General features: G+C 41.5%; 1 protein-coding gene across 1 annotated transcript in view; it reads right to left on the reverse strand.

Moving 5' to 3' along the window:
* The window catches only part of emc2 (ER membrane protein complex subunit 2), a 95,074-nt gene that overhangs the window by 18,201 nt on the left and 51,215 nt on the right, over positions 1-25,658 (reverse strand). The window contains exon 6 of the mRNA XM_034175373.1: positions 328-413. Within this exon, the coding sequence (XP_034031264.1) occupies positions 328-413 (86 nt within the window). The remainder of the gene's footprint in view (positions 1-327; positions 414-25,658) is intronic.

Raw genomic sequence — 25,658 nt, forward strand, 5'->3', positions numbered from 1 at the left:
TGATTATTTGACAATTTAAAATTTGTGAATGTTAGATTTTACATATCGGATCTGCCAAAAGAATTTACTGGATTTCACACTTAAGAACAAAGAAAGAGCATTTTTTTTCCCCACTTAAAATCCCTTAAGCCACCAAAAACCAAAAGTTTGATCAATTAATATTCTAGCAGTTGACTAAACTTCAGAAGGCATTTGTGATCGATTACATGCACAGTATGGCTATACACTAAAAACAATCCCCCATTTAATAATAATAAAAAAAAAAACCCAATGAGACTAAAGACAGGGAAGAGGGGGTTCAGCAGACAGGCCCTTAAAGACACTTACTGCTCCAGATATTCATTAAGCTCCCGGATAGCTTCGGAGCTCCTCCCCTGGGCTTTCAGGATGGCGATCTTGCGCTTCCTTGTTGCCTGTGGAGCAGAGTATCAACAGAGGATTAGGACCTCGGCACATTAAGCGTTTGTCCCGGGGGGGGGGGGCATAAGCAAGCCCGAAACCGTGAGAGTTTAAGCGTTTACATTAGTCTTTTCAGAGCAATGTGACTTCTTCCACGTTTTGTTACTAGACTGAAGATTTACTACTTGATGATATAATGAAACAGAAATTCAGCAGCTCACGACAATTCCCGTTATTGCACACCAGCTCAGAAAGCCTCTTGGGGCCTGAAGCAGCTGCATGTCACGTCTCGTGAACCAGACGGCTCTGTTCGCAATCTCAGCATTGACAAATCATGAAAGACTCGAGAAACACAAATGTGATGATGGCAATCAGATGCTGAATGACCGTCATGTCGAACTCATGGAATGTGTAAGTATTGAAGCATACAAAGCTACGTGAAGCCCAAAGCAGCTTCGGACATTCATTCATTCATTTTCTGCTGCTTATCTGGGTCGGGGTCGCAGTGGCACACACTTCTCTGTCCTTGGTCAAGTCCTCTCAGGCTTCCTGGGGGGATCCTGAGGCATTTTGTTAAATTGTAGGAAAAAACCTCAAGCAGACCAGACTCAGAGTGGTGATTATTTACGCTTACTCCCACTACGGGTCACCGGGGTGGGGGCCTAAGGCAAGCCTGTGCAATAATCATGCAGTCTGCTATCTAATTAACATTTTGATATACAAAGGGCAGAGAAGTGCTCACTAACACAGATTTAGATAGATTTGTGAATGTCTTTTTGTGTATAGAAAATGTGTATAGAAAATGTTGTAGATCTCTGAGTTCAGCTCATGAAAAATGGGAGCAAAAACAAAAGAGTTTCATTTATATTTTTGTTCAGTGTGTATGCATGTTCTATCTTAAGAGCAGGGATGGATGGGTTTCTCTTCTCCCTTTTATTATTTATTATTTAAATAAATTCTCTATAGGAGTTTTTATTCCTTTCTGCTTAAATGTTTGTATTTACATAGTTTTTATTATCTCTATGTACATGGTTAAGTCAGTTTGCTCTCCCTTAAGAAAAAATAAATAAATAAAAGAAGGTAATTGTGAATTGTAATTGCACCTGATAATGTTCATAGAAATATCTTTGAAAAAGAAATTTAAATGAATAAAAGCATACAATGACACAGTTAGGCATAGCTAACAGCCTCAGATGGACACTGGCATTATGAGTCAATGTCTGGGAGATGGAATGATCTCAGAGGCTGAGATAAAGTGTGAGTCATCCTCTAACCAAGTGGGGAAAACAGTGCACTCCCCCAAAACCCCAAAGCCTGCCTTGCTGCGTGCATGGCACGCATCGAGAGCTGCACCAGCCCAACTTACATCAGCTGAAAATTGCTTTCCGCTTCGTTTTGATGTTGAAGTGACCTTAAAGTGGATTACATTCTCATCAATCTGAATTACAAAGTATTACTCCTGCTGTTCCGACTTTTCCAAATGTTAACCCCTCCTCCTCTAGTCAGGCTGGCACTTGATTGAGTGGAGCTTCCTCTCCTACGCACATAACCAAAGCTGCCGATGGCTGAGCATGACTCACGTCTAAGGGGCAGTAAATTTGAGCCTCCCTTGACATGGCCGTCAAAATAAATCAGCTATCCATCATCGTAAGACAAGAACCTGCAGACGCAACACAGTCTGAAACGGTCAGAGACGACATGCAATATTTGGCATTCCAGGAAAACGGAATCCTGTGGAAGGCTTTCCACAACCAGCACAATACTTCATTCACCAATTTCAAAAATAGAACATCTATTTCAATTTCAATTTATTTTCATTTATATAGCACCAAATCACAACAGAGTTGCCTCAAAGGGCTTCACACGGGTAAGGTCTAACCTTACTAACCCCCAGAGCAACAGTGGTAAGGAAAAACTCCATCTGAGGAAGAAACCTCAAGCAGACCAGACTCAAAGGGGTGACCCTCTGCTTTGGCCATGCTACAAACATAAATTACAGAACAATTCACAGAACAATTCACGGAAGAATATACAAGAAATGCTATTGGCGCACATGACAGGAGGATCGCCAACACGAATACAACTCCCATCTCTGGATGGAACTGCACCTTAAACAGAGAGAAAAAAACAGAATCAGGCATCAGAAAGACAAAAAATACTGTATAATTTGCCAGCATTAAACAACAAGAAAAACAGGAAATACTAAGGTGATCGCCGGCCACTAGCCCTAAACTTCACTAAAAGACCCAGAATTTAGGTAAAGCTGAGGCCGGGGCCCGCTCCAATTACTAATAAATGAATTAAAAGAGTAAAAAGCATAAAACAAAACTGTACCAGTATGCTAGCCATATGAAAGGGAAAATAATTGCGTCTTAAGTCTGTACTTGAAAGTCTCCACAGGATCTGACTGTTTTATTGACACAGAGAGATCATTCCACAGAACAGGGGCATGATAAGAGAAAGCTCTGTGACCTGCAGACTTCTTATTCATCTTAGGGACACAAAGTAGTCCTGCACCCTGAGAACGTAAAGCCCGGGCCGGTACGTAAGGTTTAATTAGGTCAGCTAGGTAGGGAGGTGCCAGTCCATGAATAATTTTATAGGTTAGTAGCAGAACCTTAAAATCCAATCTAGAAGAGATAAATGCATGGATCAGGGTCTCAGCATCAGCCATAGACAGGATGGGACGAATCTTCGCTATATTTCGCAGGTGGAAGAAAGCAGTCCTAGTAATATTTCTAATGTGGAGGCCAAAGGACAACGAAGGATCAAAAATTACCCCAAGGGTCCTTACTTTGTCAGTGTGATGTATGACACACGAGCCGAGGCTGAGAGTTAACTGGTCAAATTGATGCCAATGTCTCACTGGACCAAGAACCATCATTTCAGTCTTATCAGAGTTTAAAAGTAGGAAGTTGCTAGACATCCAACTTCTCACTGCTGCAAGGCAATCTTCTAAGGATTTTATGTGAAGGAGATTACCAGGAGTTATCGGCATGTATAACTGAGTATCATCTGCATAGCAGTGAAAGGGAATCCCAAAATGCCGCAATATGTGCCCAAGGGATGCTATATAAAGGGAGAAAAGCAGGGGGCCTAAAACAGACCCCTGTGGAACCCCAAATTTCATGTCACTAAGGTTAGAGGTAGTGTTACTGTACAAAACACAGTGAGAACGACTGGTCAAGTAAGATGTCAGCCATGCAAGGGCACACCCAGTAATCCCAAAATAATTTTCTAGCCTATTGAGTAGAATATGATGATCCATTGTATCAAATGCAGCACTGAGATCTAACAGCAACAGAACCATAGTGGTGTCCGAAGCCATTGTAAGCAGAAGATCATTCACCACTTTAGTGAGTGCAGTTTCTGTGGAATGATATTTTCTAAAAGCAGACTGCAGTGGCTCAAAGAGATTATTCTCAGTAAGATAGTCTACGAGCTGCCGTGAAACCACTTTTTCCAGAATTTTAGAAAAAAATGATAGATTTGATACCGGCCGATAGTTTTTCAATACACCAGGGTCAAGATTAGGTTTCTTAAGTAATGGTTTAATCACTGCAGATTTGAAACATTTAGGAACAGATCCAGAAGTTAAAGAAAGATTAATAATTTCCAGCACAGTAGGCCCACAGTTTTGTTGGTATAGGATCACATAAACAGGTTGTGCTTTTTGTTGACATTATGAGTTTTGTCAGCATGCCTAGTGAGATACTATCAAATTCTGTAAAACTAGGTAATACCTCAGTAGTAGCGCCCACCTCAATAGCAGGGTGTAGTGGCTGGATTAAGGCATGCCGGGATATGTTTAACCTGATGTCTTCTATTTTCTTCCCAAAGTAATCCAGGAAATCTTGTGCTGTAAAAGGAGAGAACTACAGGTGGTTGTCCATGTATAAGTGTTGCCACCATGTCGAACAACAACTTGAGTTATGCTTGTTTTTGTTGATCAAATCAGAGTAGTATGTCCGTTTTGTAGCCAATAATGCATGCTTATAGTCTAAGATAGCATTATGCTACGCAAGGTGAAATACTTCTAATTTTGAACGACGCCATTTCCGTTCTAGACCTCTTGCTTTATGCTTGAGGTCACGCAGATAATCATTGAACCAAGGTGACTGTGATTTGGGGGAGCGCGGTTTTAACACAGGTGGTGCAATCATGTCGAGTGTAGTTTTGAGCACTGAGTTTAAACTATCCACAAATCTGTCTTCTTCTTCTTTGTCTTTTGGCTGTTCCCGTTAGGGGTCGCCACAGCAGATCAATCGTTTCCATCTCACCCTGTCCTCTGTATCTTCCTCTGTCACACTAACCACCTACATGTCCTCTCTCAGCACATCCATGAACCTCCTCTTTGGTCTCCCTCTTCTCCTCCTGCCTGGTGGCTCCATCCTCAGCATCCTTCTCCCTATATACCCTGGGTCCCTCCTCTGCACATGTCCAAACCATCTCAATCTCGCCTCTCTGACTTTGTCTCCAAACCGCCCCACCTGAGCTGTCCCTCTGATATGTTCATTCCTAATCTTGTCCATTCTTGTCACTCCCAAAGAGAATCTCAACATCTTCAGCTCTGCCACCTCCAGCTCTGCCTCCTGTCTTTTTGTTAGTGCCACTGTCTCTAAACCATACAACATAGCTGGTCTCACTACTGTTTTGTAAACTTTCCCCTTCACTCTTGCTGATATTCTTCGGTCACAAATCACTCCTGCCACCTTTCTCCACCCACTCCACCCTGCCTGGACTCTCTTCTTCACCTCTCTACCACACTCTCCATTACTTTGAACAGTTGACCCCAAATATTTAAATTAATCTACTTTCACCACTTCTACTCCTTGTAACTGCACTATTCCACTGGGCTCCCTCTCATTCACACACATGTACTCAGTCTTGCTTCTACTGACTTTCATTCCCCTTCTCTCCAAAGCATATCTCCACTTCTCCAGACTAGACTCAACTTGCTCTCTACTCTCACTACAGATCACAATGTCATCTGCAAACAACATGGTCCATCGGGACTCCTGTCTGATCTCATCTGTCAACCTGTCCATCACCACTGCAAACAAGAAAGGACTCAGAGCTGATCCTTGGTGTAATCCCACCTCCACCTTGAATGAGTTTGTCATTCCGTCTGCGCATCTCACCGCCGTCACACTATTCTTGTACATGTCCTGCACTACCCTAACATACTTCTCTGCCACGCCAGACTTCCTCATACAATGCCACAACTCTTCTCTTGGCACCCTATCATAAGCTTTTTCTAAGTCCACAAACACACAATGTAACTCTTTCTGTCCTACTCTGTACTTTTCCAACAGTATACTGACAGGGTATTTGTCAAATGTGAAGCTAAGACATCAAGCAGTCGGGTTTTGAGTTTAGTCCTAGTTGAGGAGTTGATGCATCGCCTTAATGATATATAAGGTTGTTGTTCCACTAAATACGGCAGCAAAACTGTAAACTTAAGTGAGTGTTTAGACACCACTGATGTAAGAGGCATGATGTCAATATTCGTGACAGCAATACCACGTGCGAGAACCAGATCCAGGGTATTTCCACTAATGTGCATCGAATCCCAAATGCATTGCAGAAATCTTAATGCAGCCACAATTTCCATAAATGATTTGCAGAGGGGATCAGAAGGCTTATTTATATGAATGTTAAAGTCACCAATGATCAGAATGTTATCCACACTAGTTGACAAGTTAGAGATGAACGCACCAAATTCATCTAAGAATTCAGAATATGGGCAAGGAGGCCTATATACAGTGACAAAGTAATACGACTCATTTTTATTTTTCTGACCTTGGCAATGTGTAATATCCTGAGCAGAGCGGAGAATCAGATGCTCAAACGAGTGATATTTGTAATCCCCAACAGCTAATCAGCTAAACCTAGATTTATAAATAAGAGCAACACCCCCGCTTTGCTTCGCATCACAAGTGACGTGACTAAATGTATATGCAGGTGTGCAGGCCTCATTTAAGGGGAGGACAGCTGTAGGTTTAAGCCAGGTTTCACATAGCCCAATCATATCTAACTGATGATCAATAATTAGATCATTGATCAACAATGATTTTGAGGACAGTGATCTTATGTTAATGAGACCCAGTCTAAGGACCTCAGTGGGGTTGACAGTTGAACTATTTGGGTTTAGGGGTGGTTCCAGACTAGCATATATAAGATGCCTAGAAGTAGGTTTAGGTTTAAGACATTCCACGCGCGTTGTAGGTAGCAAACACGAAATCTTTGCTATTGCTGGAACAACCACTGGGCCATCCTCAATTTCATCATCATCCAATATAGTAATGGGTATTAAGTTTGGAAAGCATATCCCTCTATGATTTTTATGGACACGACTACGGAAGCAGGCCACAGTCTCAACTTGGTGAAATTCCCTCCCTGGCAAATAAACTGCACTATCACCATAGTGGATTTTCTGCACTAAATTCCCCGCTAAGCTAATGGATTCCACACCCACATTTGTCATAAGCCTTGCAGGGTCTCTATTCACCTGCTCCGTGGTCTGCTGTAGATTCCTAATGTTACCCTCCCTGTAGAGCTCTATCTATGTTCGCAGACAAGATGGCGGCACCTTCCCCAGTAGGGTGGAGGCCGTCCGGCATCAGCAAGCCACGGCGGCCCCAGAACGAAGGCCAGTTATCAATAAAGCTAAAGCCTTGCTGTCTACAAAACTGTGCCAGCCACCTATTTAACGATGTCAGCCTGCTAAACGCCTCATCAGTACCCCGGGAGGGGAGGGGACCAGAGACTATTAATTGATGCCAACACATATTTCTGGCAAGGTCACAAGTCCTCTCTATGTCCATTTTTGTGACCTCTAAGTGCTTCATCCTGATATCATTGGTGCCAATGTGAATAACTATGTGACTATATCTCATGTCATGTTCCTTCGTCTGTCTTCCCTTCTGCAGCGTCAGCACCCTAAGATGAGATGCAATGTCGGGAGCTCTGGCCCCAGGATACATTTAACGTCAGCCAGAGTCTGTAACCTGACTTTGCGGGTGATAGAATCCCCTATCACTAAAGTCTGGTGTTTCGGCCTGGAGACAGGAGTGGAAGTCACTTGTGGGCTCAGAGAATTCACATCTGGCAAATCCAAGGGGGAGAACCGATTCACAGTTCGCACTGGTGAGTGTGATCAGAGTGCCACAACCGGGCACCAAGCCATACGGGGCTTCCTCCGCCTAGCCACAGTCCGAAAGCCGTCGTCCACAGCCGCCGTTTCTAAGCTGATGCTAATGGGCTCGCTAGCTGGCCCAACACTAACCTCATCTGGAGTGCCCATAACATCTAACTCCACTGAGCTAAGAAGCTGTTCTAACTTACGGACACGGCTCTCTAAGAGAGCCACCCTATCTTCCAACATCATGCAGGATTTATGGAGGGTGTAAAGTAGAATTAGTAGTGTACTTTGGGCACTAAGAAATTCAAGAATGTAGCCAAGCAAACGAGCTAACAAATAATGGATAAGCTAACCACTCCTAAGGCTCACAAAGAGGCAAATAAATTTATTAAAATTCACAGCAGTTACATTGAAAAACTAACAGAAGTATTAAACATGTAAAAAAAAGCAGCAGCTATAAAATACACTAAACAGTTAATTAACTAACAGGAGTGTAAAAAAATGAAATGAAAAAATGATGATGGGGGTCTGAAATAGCTAATGCAAGCTAACCGCTGGAGAAAATGCTAGCCACTCCTAAGATTATACACAGGAGTAAAATAATTACTTAAAATTCACAGCAGTTTGACTGAAAAACGAACATAAGTATTAAGCTTGTAAAAAAGAAACAGCTATAAAAAAGTAATGATGGAGAGGGGAGGGGTCGCCTAGCTAGCGAAAGCTAACTGCTAGTGAAAGCTAACTGCTAGCGAATGCCAACCGCTAGCGATTCACAACAGGACTGTTGTTAAATAACGTTCAGAGTAGATACAATTAATAACCAGAAGAGTTCTAAACAAACATAAAAGAAGCGTATACAACCGTGTGAAGTTCAGAGCGGCATCACAGCAACAAACAATCCATCAGAAGCAAGTTCTACACAAATACAGAAATACTACTACATCTACAGAAATATTACTTAGTACTGGCTGGATAGCTTAAACTACTAAATAATTATAATTACAAAGTAATTATAATTCATTTTTTATATTATTTTTCTGACAAATTACACATTTTATCCATAAATGTCTCTCAAACTTAAAGGCGTTTGAGAATGTGATAATATTGTAATTATGCTAAAGTTGCATTTGCCTGGCTTTCTCCTCTCCTACAAACAGGGAAAGCAAAACTCAGAAAAATGGCATTTGTGACTTTGCTCGTACATTTGAGCTGATAATGTAGTTAACAACAACAACAAGAACAAGGATCTACACAGTAACATTAAAGTGAGTGAGTTCAGGTTTAAGGCAGCACCACCTACTAAAAACTAACAGAAGTATTAAACATGTAAAAAAGCAGCAGCTATAAAATACACTAAACAGTTAATTAACTAACAGGAGTGCATGTCATCAAGCAACACCCAATAAATAAATAAATAAATAAATATCAAAAGACCACATCGATAAAGAGTTTGCATTTTTGCGCTTATTTATCCCATCAGCTACAACACACATACACACACAAGCTTGGGGTAGGGGGTTCTGAAATAAAGAACCACTTGGGGCTCAAAGGAGCATATGGAAGTTGGTCACACAGCACTTTATTAAATGAGAAGCAATTCCAAACTGCTCCTCTCTCTCCTCCGTTCTCTAACTAATGATGCAGAAAAAAACCTGGCGCAGGTCTGATCCCACTGTTGTTGCAACTTTTTTTTTATTATTTTAATTAGAGCTCAGAGGAACCCTTCAGAGTGAGAACTGAATTATTTACATCACCTCTTGCTCTATGGTGTGACCTACTGCCACCTTTCTTTATAATGAGAACACCACAACCAGGCTGGCACACACAGAGCACATTGTACATACTTTATATTGGAGGAGGCACAATGCTTAAGATGGAAAGACTAACAAGGCAACATTATACACTCAACAAAAATATAAACGCAACACTTTTGGGTTTGCTCCCATTTTGTATGAGATGAACTCAAAGATCTCAAATGTTTTCCACAACGTTTTTCCTGTGATAGTGAGCACTTCTCCTTTGCTGAGATAATCCATCCCACCTCACAGGTGTGCCATATCAAGATGCTGATTAGACACCATGATTAGTGCACAGGTGTGCCTTAGACTGTCCACAATAAAAGGCCACTCTGAAAGGTGCAGTTTTGTTTTATTGGGGGGGGGATACCAGTCAGTATCTGGAGTGACCACCATTTGCCTCATGCAGTGCAACACATCTCCTTCGCATAGAGTTGATCAGGTTGTCAATTGTGGTCTGTGGAATGTTGGTCCACTCCTCTTCAATGGCTGTGCGAAGTTGCTGGATATTGGCAGGAACTGGTACACGCTGTCGTATACGCCGGTCCAGAGCATCCCAAACATGCTCAATGGGTGACATGTCCGGTGAGTATGCTGGCCATGCAAGAACTGGGACATTTTCAGCTTCCAAGAATTGTGTACAGATCCTTGCAACATGGGGCCGTGCATTATCCTGCTGCAACATGAGGTGATGTTCTTGGATGTACGGCACAACAATGGGCCTCAGGATCTCGTCACGGTATCTCTGTGCATTCAAAAAGCCCTCAATAAAATGCACCTGTGTTCTTCGTCTATAACAGATGCCTGCCCACACCATAACCCCACCACCACCATGGGCCACTCGATCCACAACACTGACATCAGAAAACCGCTCACCCACACAACGCCACACACGCTGTCTGCCATCTGCCCTGGACAGTGTGAACCGGGATTCATCCATGAAGAGAACACCTCTCCAACGTGCCAAACGCCAGCGAATGTGAGCATTTGCCCACTCAAGTTGGTTACGATGACGAACTGGAGTCAGGTCGAGACCCCGATGAGGACGACGAGCATGCAGATGAGCTTCCCTGAGACGGTTTCTGACAGTTTGTGCAGAAATTCTTTGGTTATGCAAACCGATTGTTTCAGCAGCTGTCCGAGTGGCTGGTCTCAGACGATCTTGGAGGTGAACATGCTGGATGTGGAGGTCCTGGGCTGGTGTGGTTACACGTGGTCTGCGGTTGTGAGGCTGGTTGGATGTACTGCCAAATTCTCTGAAACGCCTTTGGAGACGGCTTATGGTAGAGAAATGAACATTCAATACACGAGCAACAGCTCTGGTTGACATTCCTGCTGTCAGCATGCCAACTGCATGCTCCCTCAAATCTTGCGACATCTGTGGCATTGTGCTGTGTGATAAAACTGCACCTTTCAGAGTGGCCTTTTATTGTGGGCAGTCTAAGGCACACCTGTGCACTAATCATGGTGTCTAATCAGCATCTTGATATGGCACACCTGTGAGGTGGGATGGATTATCTCAGCAAAGGAGAAGTGCTCACTATCACAGATTTAGACTGGTTTGTGAACAATATTTGAGGGAAATGGTGATATTGTGTATGTGGAAAAAGTTTTAGATCTTTGAGTTCATCTCATACAAAATGGGAGCAAAACCAAAAGTGTTGCGTTTATATTTTTGTTGAGTGTAGGTGTTATTCCCCACCGCTGAGATTGCTTTCTTACAAATAAAGCAGTTCTCACACTTGGCCAAGTTACTAAAATCAGTACAAGTTGGAAAAGGTCAGTTAAATTTGTGCTGGTGTTGAACATGTTCCAAATTTTTGTGACAACGTCTGGACTTCCACACACCTCAGATGCTACACACTCTACTCGAGGCCGACTGGTGCAAGCTCAACGCAGTCCAATATTCACGTTGACCATGCATTACATCGAGTTTAGACTTTTCCTGTTAAAGTCATTGGTAAATCTTTGTAATTACTGTAGTCTAACAGTGCAGCCATGCCTCGGTTTGTACACTTGATCCTGTCAGATCTCAGAAGTGATACAAATTCCTGATTAGTACTTAGCTGCGAACACCAGGAGTGTGTGTTGGGGGAGCCCAAAGACTAACACCAACACTGAGTTTTAATAATGCTATGCTAAATTCCTACAAAGTTTATAAAAACAGACATCATTTCGTCATGTCACATGTCCAAAACAATGAGGATGGACAACATGTTTGCTGCTTAGATCTTAAAGTGCATTCCACATTAAAAAAAAAAAAAAGTCAAAAGTGAAGTGCTGAGATGAACTGAGGTTTGGATCATGTTTCAGTAAGTGGCAAAGCTGAACAACATAATACCTTTTCTGTAACATATGTGTGGAACGCTTAAATGTTTCAATGTTGCATGTAGAACGATATTCAATAGGTGGATTGAGCATATCAAAACATGCTTTGGCTAAATCACTGCACCCTGCTGTGGAGGTGGGTGATGAAAATGAGGTGACATCTAGATTTACAGAATTTGATACTATTTCACTAGACGCGCTAGCAAAGCTCGTGACGTCTACAAAAAGCACAACCTGCCTATTTGATCCTATACCAACAAAATTGTTTAAGGACTTGTGGCCCATTCTTGGGCCGACTGTGCTGGAAATTGTTAATCTTTCATTAAGCTCTGGTTCTGTGCTTGGGTATTTTAAATCTGGTCTTGACCCTTGTGTATTGAGTAATTACAGGCCGATATCAAATCTGTCATTCTGTTCGAAAATTCTGGAAAAAGTGGTCTCACGGCAGCTTGTAGACCATCTTACTGAGAATGATCTTTTTGAGCCACTTCAGTCTGCTTTCAGAAAACATCACTCCACAGAGACAGTGCTTACCAGAGTGGTGAATGACTTTCTGTGTGCAATGGATTCGGACACCACAATGGTTTTAGTGCTCTTGGATCTTAGTACTGCGTTTGATACTGTGGATCATTGTGTTTTACTTGACAGGCTGGAAAATTACTTTGGGATTACTGGAAGTGTTCTTGCTTGGCTGATGTCATACTTGTCCAGTCGTTCTTATTGTGTTGTGTTTAATAATATTACTTCTGGCCTTGGTAAAATGAATTTTGGGGTTCCACAGGGGTCTGTGCTAAGCCCCTTGCTTTTCTCACTTTATATAGCGCCCCTTGGGCATATTCTGTGGCATTACGGGACTGCCTTTCATGGTTATGCTGATGATACTCCACTGTACATGCCGATAACTGCTGGCAATCTTGCCCATATAAAAGCCTTGGAAGATTGCCTTATATCTGTGAGAAGTTGGTTGTCTAGTAATTTCCTACTCTTGAATTCTGATAAGACTGAAATGATGGTTCTTGGTCCAGCCAGACATCGGCATCATTTTGATCAGTTGGCGCTTAATTTTGGTTCGTGTGTTGTGCATCATACGGACAAAGTGAGGAATCTTGGAGTACTTTTCAATCCTACATTGACTTTTGGCCCCCACATTAAAGACATTACGAGGACTGCCTTCTTTCATCTGCAAAATGTGGCGAGGATTCGTCCCATCCTGTCTATGTCTACTTTTAAGATTAGGCTTAAAACTTTCCTTTTTGATAAAGCTTATAGTTAGGGCTGGATCAGGTGACCCTGAACCATCCCTTAGTTATGCTGCTATAGACGTAGACTGCTGGGGGGTTCCCATGATGCACTGTTTCTTTCTCTTTTTGCTCTGTATGCACCACTCTGCATTTAATCATTAGTGATCGATCTCTGCTCCCCTCCACAGCATGTCTTTTTCCTGGTTCTCTCCCTCAGCCCCAACCAGTCCCAGCAGAAGACTGCCCCTCCCTGAGCCTGGTTCTGCTGGAGGTTTCTTCCTGTTAAAAGGGAGTTTTTTCCTTCCCACTGTAGCCAAGTGCTTGCTCACAGGGGGTCGTTTTGACCGTTGGGGTTTTACATAATTATTGTATGGCCTTGCCTTACAATATAAAGCGCATTGGGGCAACTGTTTGTTGTGATTTGGCACTATATAAAAAATTGATTGATTGATTGATTGATTGATTATTGTAATGCTTTATTTTCTGGCCTGCCACAGTCTAGCATTCGAGGACTTCAGTTGGTACAGAATGCTGCTGCCAGACTTTTGACACAAAGTAGAAGGTTTGACCACATTACTCCCATTCTGGCATCCCTTCATTGGCTACCGGTTTCTGCCAGATCGGATTTTAAAGTTTTATTGTTGGTTTATAAAACTGTTCATTGACTGGCACCTTCCTACCTGGCAGACTTGGTTAAGCCCTATGTACCTGCGAGGCCCTTGCGTTCGCAGGGCTTCTGTGTGTTCCGAGGATGAACAAAAAGTCTGTGGGGTATAGAGCCGCCTTCTACCATGGTCTGGCTCTTTGGAACGATCTACCTGCTGTTATTCGGCAGTATGACACGGTGGAGACTTTTAAATCAAGACTGAAGACCCACTTTTTTTAGACTGTCTTATCACTAATTTAATCTGTTTGTGTTTGGTTTGTAATTTATTTTTATTCTCCTGTGTTTTACCTTTTTATTGTGCTTTTCTTACTTTAATTTTGATTTTAGATTAATTTGTGTTGTTGTGAATTGTGTGAAGCACCTTGGGGTGACTTTGTCGTGAGTTGGCGCTATATAAATTAATAAACTGATTGAATAAATTGTGGATCCACAGGTGGGGAGGGAGTGACTACAACCACTGTTCAGCCAATGCCCAGCTAACAGACACAGAATCAGCGAGCCAGCTTTTGTCAGAACACAGTGGCATGAAAATTGTGCAGGTTGAGAGTTGGGAACGCCTGCAAGAAAATCAACACAAATGTCGTCGTACTTCAAATATTATGAAGACCTTCATAACTCTGATTTTCTCCCGGGCTACAATTACATCATGACATGTAATGCTTAGTGTTACATACATGCTCTGTGTTTCCTATTAACATATAGTGATCGGCCAATACGGGTTTTTCAATGACAATACAGATATTCAGAGAGCAAGGCAGCCAGCAGGCAATTCAAAGCGAACTTTATTTGCATTTTCTCAATAAAACACAGCAACAAACGTAATTACATAGACAGTATGCATGGATATTGCTATTATATTATGCTATATGCTATTAAGAACAGTAAAAATTAACTATGCTGAGCTTTGAAAGTTAAAAACTGTAAAATGAAAACTTTTTTCATGGATTGATGCAGGAAGGAGCGCCAACATGATTTTTTTATTCATTTCAAATTTTTATAATAAAATGCTGCAATGTCTTGGGAGTGTCAAATACAAACTGGACACACATAATGCATAGCAGCTGGAAAGTCTGCATAAACATTAAATATGGTAGCGAACAAAATAAATTAAATTATGGGATGAGTTGGATTAACACACAGAAATTGGGATTTTTTTCTAATTAATATTGTTATTATGATCTGTCATTTTTTTACCGCCTTACCAGTGTCTGAATGTGCTTCATAATAAAAGCATTGTATAGTGGTAGCACTGGAGGGCTTTTACTTTGAAATTGCTAATGTTGAAAATTAGATAATTAACACTGACATGGACCCAAACAAATACAGTCTGGTCCTGCCATAAATCTGTTACTACACAAGAGTGTGGGTCAACCACACTCAACATCAATGTAATCCCAGTGGATTCCTAAAGAAACACAAGCTTTCTATATTAAACAATTAGGGAGAAATTATAGTGATGGAATTCAGTATTAACTCAAGCGTTGAGTCAACTGAACATTAAATAAATCACAAAATGGCACGTCTTTGTATGCTAATTCTGCATTCACTGTACAATCCAATGTTCTGACAAAGAAAACACTGAAAGGTGGAAAAAATGTATTTACGCAGGCAGACAAGAATTTTGCCAGATCATTGCTGTAGGTATTGGAACACAGCAAGCAATGGAAGGGCTGAGAGTTTAAAACATTCTTTGGACACCGCCATGGCAAAGAAGAAGACGACAACGATGAAGAAGAAGAAGAAAAAAAAAAACCCTTGAGCAATTTTTGTTGATTCAACAATTTTGGTTAATGGGTACCACATCTATTCCACAGCCTGTAATTACAACAGCTCAGTTTCCAATCTGTGTTTCACATGCTAGGACGTCTTGCAAGTCTTCTTTGTGGTCGCCAATTTTCCGCCATTTCTCAGGCCCATCCTCTGGCACATGCTTAAAAACATGTTGGAGAATACACAGACAGCAGACATTTCTCTCCAAGACAGGTGACCTAAATGATCTTAGCTCCACCTGCACTGCCACGACATGGATTGTGGGAAAAGGTTTTCAGTTCACATTTCAGGGTAGAGGACTTTTTGTCTGTTTTTGTTCCACTCCCAGCCCCGGGTTTGACTGACAGCCTATGTTCAAAAGGGTGGCGGCAGTCTGCTTTCAGACATCAGGAAATTGACCGTTCCCTTTCCGCGGATGTCTCTTGAAGTGGCAGATGATCTGTGCCATGTCGAGGAGGTGCCACGGGATACAATGGAATTACAACTCCCATTGTCCAAACACTGGACACACAAAATACAATTTCTTACAGATTATGATGAAAGTTTAAAGTAGCAAAATCCTTACTGCAAATGTCAAAAAGGTAAAAACTGGAGTTTGAGGTTTTCACTCCACTTTTCAGAGGTTGAGTGCTTTACGGTGTGGAAGGACTGCAGAGAGGAAGTGTGTGTCGGCTTCACGCCATTCTGTTTCATTTTAATTTTGTAGTTCTGCGCAGATGGAAACTACAGTTTTTGATAGTAGTTATGATTCCACAGGTTTTGGAAGGAAAGTGTTTTTATTATTGAATGACAAGGAGGAGTTCTTCTACCATTTGACAGCCACGATGGGTCAAAGGTTGTCCTGTAGCGATATCAGCAGGAGAGCTGCTCGTGCTCAGTCAGTACCAACTTCCATCGAGTATTGTTGCTTTCACTTTATGGGGGTTATTCCACAGAACTCTGTCCCTTCCTGTTTCATTACGAATAACAAACTGGGGCATGTTTTGACGTATCATAGTAACTTGATCCATCTTTTTTCAATCTTAAACAAACTTGGTATATGTAGTAGCTACGGCCATCGTGGGCACCAGATTTGAAATCGGAGTCAAACTTTAGAGGTGTTTAAAAATGTCATACCAATTCCCAAAATCGTTGCTGGCGAGTGGTAACTTCCAGGTGTTCATAGTCTTAACAGCTTTAACCATGTTTGAACATCTTAAAACGGGGTATTTCTTGTGAGTATGGCTTGAAACTTGTTTGATCGTGCTCCATCTGGGTGAAAATTTGAAGCCGAAACAGTGTTTGTTGCAGTTCTGATCGAGCACACAGTGCCTTACTTTTATTTTCTGGCAGACTGCCAGGTCTACACTTTATAAGCCATCCAGTTGCCAGGTCTGTACTTTATAAGTCAGCCTGTTAGGAGGCAAGCCGGATTAAAGTAGACCTGCACTGAAATAAATGTGGTCAGATTTCAGAAAGAAATAGTTGATATGTATTTATAAGACCCTTGTGAATGCAGTAAAGTAAATCTGTAAGCCCAAATTTGTAATTCAGCAGAGAAATCTTCGTTTAAAAATGACAAATTTGCAGCTAAAATTTAGCCCTCTGTGAAAACAATTTGTACAGCCGTATCATTTCCACGACGCCAGGGAAAAGATGACGCGCTCCCGCCTTCAGTCCGATCCCGCATTGAAATTGATTTCATCTGTTAGTAATGTTACTTATACACGTCCTGGTTTCAACATCCAAAAGTAAGCTGCAATGAATGTGAGATACAGATCTGTGTGCTCAGATCAGCAACGACATTGACAGCAGGCGCCGTTCTTCACCGACGCCTCGCTTTTTGCCTCCGCTGCGTTTACCGAGTTTACTGAGTAAACGCAGAAGCGGGCCACTCACATCGCCCGTGTCTGTTGTGCAGCCGGCACCACGTCCCTCTCTACTGAATGGAGGTGCAGCCAACTTGGCACAAGTCCAGAGAATACGCTCGCTGTTTTGATGCGAGCGGCCGGTAAGACCTGTTGCTGCAAGGACAGACTTTCCGCAGCGCCGCACGTCTCGGTAATCGGAGCTGCAGAGCTCCGTGGCAGCTGAGAGGGGTTTATAACTTTTTAATGACTTGGATCCTTTGCGGGTCCTGCCTCCGTACCCCGTGACGGTACCGGAGGCGAAAGACAGTAGATTTTCAATGCGACACCACTCAGTCAAACGGGCGTATGAAAAAGTCCCCCAAAATAATTTTCAAGTACAAATAAAAGAAATGTGTACTCACCAAACGTGCTGGAAGACAATATGAAGTTTTAAAAAAAGTAGATCCTTCCGTATAAGACAAGAAAAAGGTGCAGATGCAAACTGGCGTAAATCCACAAATTACAACTGGCGCAATGCATGCTGGGAGAGGGTCTTGTCCGTGACGTCTCGGCAGCGTCCATGATGAGAGGGACAATTTGCAGAGGGCTAAATGTTAGCTGTAAATTTGTCATTTTCAAATGAAGATTTCTCCGTTGAATGACAGATCTGGGCTTGCAGATTTACTTTACTACATTCAGAAGGATCTCATGTGCAAATGTAAGTCATTTTTTGTTCAAAAAATCTGACTGCATTTTTTTCAATGCAGGTCTCCTTTAAGTCATTTCATCCCGCTTTTTCACTTTTTGGATCGTGGGTGATCATAACAGAATGGCGCCTTGTGTAATAGGGGTGTTAACTTTGCTCCATGTGCGCTTAGCACCCCCCGCCACACACACACTCACACAGTTTACCATCAGATAGGATAAAAAAAGAAAGAAAAATATTCAGCAATCAAAGAATTACAACTTGATAAATGGCTCAGAATGATTAATCAATGAGTAAAATAGCTGTCGATTAATTTAATAGTTGATTAATCATGGATCCACTGATTAATCATTGCAGCTCTAACGATGAGACTCACACACACACACACACACACACACACACACACACACACACACACACACACACACACACACACACACACACACACAAGAAAAGAAGAATTGAGATTTTTAAATCATAGATGAAGTCTGTTTGAAGTGTTACTGGAAAATGGGGGGGGATCCTACAATATCACAGAACCCTGAAAAACAGAGGTACCCAGAATGCATCTGGAGAATCACAACTGAGAAGGTTCTGGGCAATTTTGAGGGATCACTATGGTTTTATTACTAATACTTAATCAATTATCCATTTACCCAAATATTTGATTAAGCAAGCCATTATTTCCAAGCAGGACCAAAAACTCCCCTTTGTCTTAAACACGTACACTCATTGAAACTGAAACATAACTGAGTGAACTTGCCTCCCCCAAAACAGCTGTGTTCCTGATTTTTTTTTTTTTTATGACTGAATAATTCCAAATACAAGAGCTACTTTCCAACAGCAACAGAAACATAAAATATACAAAGTTGTGGATCACAGTTGATTGATGATCCCTACAGACCTCCACCCAAAGTTTGGCACATGGATGAATTGCAAAGTTTACATGAGTGTGACTTTGTGTCATAGTGACATATTTGCTAGTGCAGGGATGAAAGTGGTGAAAAATGAAAAAAGCTGAAACCAAAAATTATGAAGGAGATCTGGGGCAGAAAATTTTTGAATTCTAGAAGCTCTGAGACGCAGTCTGGAGCTATTCCAGACAATAAATTGCAATGAGTGCAATTCAAAATCACTCCTCTAGGTGCATTTCCACAAGAATTTATGAATAAATTATTTTTAACATAAACTAACAGAAAATAACCCTACCTGCAAATTAATGCACAACAACTGTACTTCACCTGTACTTCATAAATATACTTCAATCTACTTACTTCACAATTTTTCACCCTGTCAGCTACAGATACATTCGGTCTGGCCACCTCTGGTCCTGTCTTTACATCTTTGATAAGGGGATGGACACCATACGATGCTGTCAGATTGGCAGCACATTATATATATATATATATATATATATATATATATATATATATATATATATATATATATATATATATATATATATATATATATATATATATATACATACACATACACACACACACACACACACACCCTCATTTTTTCCTCAACGGCATTGGAAATGTGATACATAGAGAGAAGTGTTAATTTGCTGATCTACTGTGACCACAGAACTCCAGTCAGAGAAGAGACATGTACACGCAGGAACAGTTCAGAGCCTTTATATGCAGATTTGTTACCTAACAGATGAACTTGAATGTCTCAGCTTAGCATGCAGGAAGCACAGTACTTGGAATGAAGCATCTATAAGGGCCCCTTCACACACAGTACGAAGTTTGGATGAAGTGCGCACTTAGTGCGCATGATGCAGGAATCGGGTGCAAACTGCATAATGCCGGCCCTGCCTCTAAAGCCTCATACACCTGTTGCTACAACTATTTGCACACACAAGTGCCTGAAAGGCAAAGTGTGCGCTGTGCGAACCCATCGCACGCTCTTGCGGCAGGTGCCGGCCAAATTCCAGGTGATGCACAAACATCTAACACTGCTCGCATGGCACTTAGAAAATGTGTGGCCAGTCGCAGTCTTGGCACAATAACAGACTACAAACAATCACTTTCATACTCCCACACGAGTGTGGCTTTGGTGTGTGCGCTGAGATGACAGGAGGTGTGTCCTCCCACTGAAACGGCTGTGGAAATCTGTGGATCTGGACACGACATACCATGTTTGGACGGACATGGACAAACAACTGCTCAATGTGACGCGGGTGTGTCTGTTTGCTGTTATCAAGTGGACATAGATAAAACATATATCACTGCGGCGATGTGCTGCAGCGAGCGACAGCATGCACGGCGCGCACATAAACAGGCTGCTCCCAGGTCAAAACGGACCATCAGATCAGAACACAGGTGTGTTAGCAGGCGATCTCACTGTCACGTCACCCACGTGAGCTCTGTTCCACATGACGCGTTGTCCTGCGGCGCGTCGTCCACAAGACGCATGCACGGCCGGCTGGACACGCGCCAGCAGATGTGGACATGAATGAGACGAGTGAACTGCTTCTCATTCATGTCATTTCATTACTGTATGTCTGTGACCATGGGTCATTTACAGAGGAACAGACAGATCATTTCATCATATTGCTCGCTTGATAAATGCGTGTTTTTATGTGATGTATGATTTTAATTTTCTTTTGAAACACTTCCATGTCCTTCCTGATATGAAGCCAATTCCCGCAGCTTTCAAAGAACAGCTCCGTAGCTCAATGGTAAAGTCACTGACTGGCAATCAGAGCTTTGAAAGGCGCAAGTTCTCGTCAGGGGGGTGGTGTGTTTTTTCTTTTTTTTATTATTATTATTATTATTCCACATAAATGGCGCAATGTGGTCCCGCAGGTACCGGTTGGTTTTTTTATATTTCCTCCACATAAGCAGCATGATAAGCCGCAGGTGGCACTGTGTGTGTTACTGCCCTAAAGACACCGGCACGTGCACGAACCCAGGGCGAGAGTTCGTGCACGCCTGCCCGTCGACGCGATGTTTCATGGTGCACTAATTCAAACTGTTTTGCGCTGTTTCGCCATTTTTGTCGCTGTCCAAACTTCGCACTTCGTAAATATGTAACTCACCCTCTTCACGAAGGAATGCTACGTTAAAAGCAGTGTTGTCAGTGCCAAGAATAACTCTGGTTCTCCACTAACGTGACTGAACCTAACAGCACACTGGGGCTGCCCAAATCGATGCCTGACCTAAATAACAAAATATAGATACAACTAATAGGAATTTACAAGAAAACAGATTTGCACTGACCTCAAAAATGAACCAGGCGCCTGGCAAAAAAGCAGAAATCTGCCAAAAAGTGGAGATTTTTCATCCCTGCAAGTGATAACTGCTGTAATTTCAATACAGAAATCACACAGTGACTGCAGGGGCTGCAGCTGCGCGTGCACATTACTCAATCGCGAATGCAGCCTGTTAAAAACAGCATCATTCTCTGCTAGGGAGACAGGTTGGTGCAAGATCAGCACACTTCTGGATCCAAATACAGAAAACATCCAAAATTTAAAGGAGTTGAGGATGAAGTGCGTGGTGAAAAATGTGAGAGGAAGAAATAAAACTCCGTATTTAGTGAATGACTACAGACAGCAGGCTTGGTACACTTCTGGATACTAAATACAAAGAAAGAATCTCTCAAAACATTAAAAGGAGTTCAATCAATCAATCAATCAATTTTTTTTATATAGCGCCAAATCACAACAAACAGTTGCCCCAAGGCGCTTTATATTGTAAGGCAAGGCCATACAATAATTATGTAAAACCCCAACGGTCAAAACGACCCCCTGTGAGCAAGCACTTGGCTACAGTGGGAAGGAAAAACTCCCTTTTAACAGGAAGAAACCTCCAGCAGAACCAGGCTCAGGGAGGGGCAGTCTTCTCCTGGGACTGGTTGGGGCTGAGGGAGAGAACCAGGAAAAAGACATGCTGTGGAGGGGAGCAGAGATCGATCACTAATGATTAAATGCAGAGTGGTGCATACAGAGCAAAAAGAGAAAGAAATAGTGCATCATGGGAACCCCCAGCAGTCTACGTCTATAGCAGCATAACTAAGGGATGGTTCAGGGTCACCTGATCCAGCCCTAACTATAAGCTTTAGCAAAAAGGAAAGTTTTAAGCCTAATCTTAAAAGTAGAGAGGGTGTCTGTCTCCCTGATCTGAATTGGGAGCTGGTTCCACAGGAGAGGAGCCTGAAAGCTGAAGGCTCTGCCTCCCATTCTACTCTTACAAACCCTAGGAACTACAAGTAAGCCTGCAGTCTGAGAGCGAAGCACTCTATTGGGGTGATATGGTACTACGAGGTCCCTAAGATAAGATGGGACCTGATTATTCAAAACCTTATAAGTAAGAAGAAGAATTTTAAATTCTATTCTAGAATTAACAGGAAGCCAATGAAGAGAGGCCAATATGGGTGAGATATGCTCTCTCCTTCTAGTCCCCGTCAGTACTCTAGCTGCAGCATTTTGAATTAACTGAAGGCTTTTTAGGGAACTTTTAGGACAACCAGATAATAATGAATTACAATAGTCCAGCCTAGAGGAAATAAATGCATGAATTAGTTTTTCAGCATCACTCAGACAAGACCTTTCTGATTTTAGAGATATTGCGTAAATGCAAAAAAGCAGTCCTACATATTTGTTTAATATGCGCTTTGAATGACATATCCTGATCAAAAATGACTCCAAGATTTCTCACAGTATTACTAGAGGTCAGGGTAATGCCATCCAGAGTAAGGATCTGGTTAGACACCATGTTTCTAAGATTTGTGGGGCCAAGTACAATAACTTCAGTTTTATCTGAGTTTAAAAGCAGGAAATTAGAGGTCATCCATGTCTTTATGTCTGTAAGACAATCCTGCAGTTTAGCTAATTGGTGTGTGTCCTCTGGCTTCATGGATAGATAAAGCTGGGTATCATCTGCGTAACAATGAAAATTTAAGCAATACCATCTAATAATACTACCTAAGGGAAGCATGTATAAAGTGAATAAAATTGGTCCTAGCACAGAACCTTGTGGAACTCCATAATTAACTTTGGTCTGTGAAGAAGATTCCCCATTTACATGAACAAATTGTAATCTATTAGACAAATATGATTCAAACCACCGCAGCGCAGTGCCTTTAATACCTATGGCATGCTCTAATCTCTGTAATAAAATTTTATGGTCAACAGTATCAAAAGCAGCACTGAGGTCTAACAGAACAAGCACAGAGATGAGTCCACTGTCCGAGGCCATAAGAAGATCATTTGTAACCTTCACTAATGCTGTTTCTGTACTATGATGAATTCTAAAACCTGACTGAAACTCTTCAAATAGACCATTCCTCTGCAGATGATTAGTTAGCTGTTTTACAACTACCCTTTCAAGAATTTTTGAGAGAAAAGGAAGGTTGGAGATTGGCCTATAATTAGCTAAGATAGCTGGGTCAAGTGATGACTTTTTAAGTAATGGTTTAATTACTGCCACCTTAAAAGCCTGTGGTACATAGCCAACTAACAAAGATAGATTGATCATATTTAAGATCGAAGCATTAAATAATGGTAGGGCTTCCTTGAGCAGCCTGGTAGGAATGGGGTCTAATAAACATGTTGATGGTTTGGATGAAGTAACTAATGAAAATAACTCAGACAGAACAATCGAAGAGAAAGAGTCTAACCAAATACCGGCATCACTGAAAGCAGCCAAAGATAACGATACGTCTTTGGGATGGTTATGAGTAATTTTTTCTCTAATAGTTAAAATTTTGTTAGCAAAGAAAGTCATGAAGTCATTACTAGTTAAAGTTAATGGAATACTCAGCTCAATAGAGCTCTGACTCTTTGTCAGCCTGGCTACAGTGCTGAAAAGAAACCTGGGGTTGTTCTTATTTCTTCAATTAGTGATGAGTAGAAAGATGTCCTAGCTTTACGGAGGGCTTTTTTATAGAGCAACAGACTCTTTTTCCAGGCTAAGTGAAGATCTTCTAAATTAGTGAGACGCCATTTCCTCTCCAACTTACGGGTTATCTGCTTTAAGCTATGAGTTTGTGAGTTATACCACGGAGTCAGGCACTTCTGATTTAAAGCTCTCTTTTTCAGAGGAGCTACAGCATCCAAAGTTGTCTTCAATGAGGATGTAAAACTATTGACGAGATACTCTATCTCACTTACAGAGTTTAGGTAGCTACTCTGCACTGTGTTGGTATATGGCATTAGAGAACATAAAGAAGGAATCATATCCTTAAACCTAGTTACAGCGCTTTCTGAAAGACTTCTAGTGTAATGAAACTTATTCCCCACTGCTGGGTAGTCCATCAGAGTAAATGTAAATGTTATTAAGAAATGATCAGACAGAAGGGAGTTTTCAGGGAATACTGTTAAGTCTTCTATTTCCATACCATAAGTCAGAACAAGATCTAAGATATGATTAAAGTGGTGGGTGGACTCATTTACTTTTGAGCAAAGCCAATAGAGTCTAATAATAGATTAAATGCAGTGTTGAGGCTGTCATTCTCAGCATCTGTGTGGATGTTAAAATCGCCCACTATAATTATCTTATCTGAGCTAAGCACTAAGTCAGACAAAAGGTCTGAAAATTCACAGAGAATCTCACAGTAACGACCAGGTGGACGATAGATAATAACAAATAAAACTGGTTTTTGGGACTTCCAATTTGGATGGACAAGACTAAGAGTCAAGCTTTCAAATGAATTAAAGCTCTGTCTGGGTTTTTGATTAATTAATAAGCTGGAATGGAAGATTGCTGCTAATCCTCCGCCTCGGCCTGTGCTACGAGCATTCTGACAGTTAGTGTGACTCGGGGGTGTTGACTCATTTAAACTAACATATTCATCCTGCTGTAACCAGGTTTCTGTAAGGCAGAATAAATCAATATGTTGATCAATTATTATATCTTTTACCAACAGGGACTTAGAAGAGAGAGACCTAATGTTTAATAGACCACATTTAACTGTTTTAGTCTGCGGAGTTGAGGACAAAATGTCCATTGTCCCTTCTCGGTGCGGACTTAATTTCAGCTGAGGTGGCTGAAATTCTATCGCTCTGGTAAACAACAAGTACCGTATTCCTAACTTTTTCCAAATGTCTGCTCAGCAAGACCACTGATCTGAATGAATCTGGATCAGAGGTGGTTGAACAAATATATATTTCTTTTTATCAGGAAAGGGTTACAAATAAAGTTTTGTTGTGCCCCTGTCACAAGACAACACAGACATCCTCAACTTCTTGAAAAAGAATTTGAAGTTATGATCTTTCTTCTTATTCTTTTTGTTGTTAACTTCTCATGATTTTGACAAATGATTTTTTTTAAATTCACCGATAGTGTTCATATTGCAATTTAATATACGAGTGAATTTTTTTTTTTTTTTAAATATTATGTACAACACTGAACACTTTGTTTTCATTCAGGACCAGAGGCAATGTTGGTTTTTTTTTGTTTGCTTGTTTTTTTGTTTGTTTGTTTTGCTCATTAAGTTATTTTTAAAAATGGAAAGCAATGTCAGGTTTGTCTGGGGTTTTCTTTTTTGTTTGCTTTTTTGGGTTTTAGAGGGGTTTTTTTTTAACTCCTCCCCCCAAAAAAGATCAGATCCATGGCTGAAAAACTATACCTGATCTGAATCGCAGCTTTTGTGATCCATGACTCCTCAAATGCAAAGGTCTTGACAAACAGACAGAAAGACCAGCAGCCGATTAGTCTCCACTACAGCGAGACCAGGCAGCCGAGCGCATCAGAGTCAAGTTTACTGGCTTTGTCAACAAAGCTTGTATTTGTGCAAAAGAGATAGCTGACAATGTCAGGAAT

Source organism: Thalassophryne amazonica, chromosome 7 (assembly GCF_902500255.1).
Source record: "Thalassophryne amazonica chromosome 7, fThaAma1.1, whole genome shotgun sequence".
NCBI classification, from domain to species: Eukaryota; Metazoa; Chordata; class Actinopteri; order Batrachoidiformes; family Batrachoididae; genus Thalassophryne; species Thalassophryne amazonica.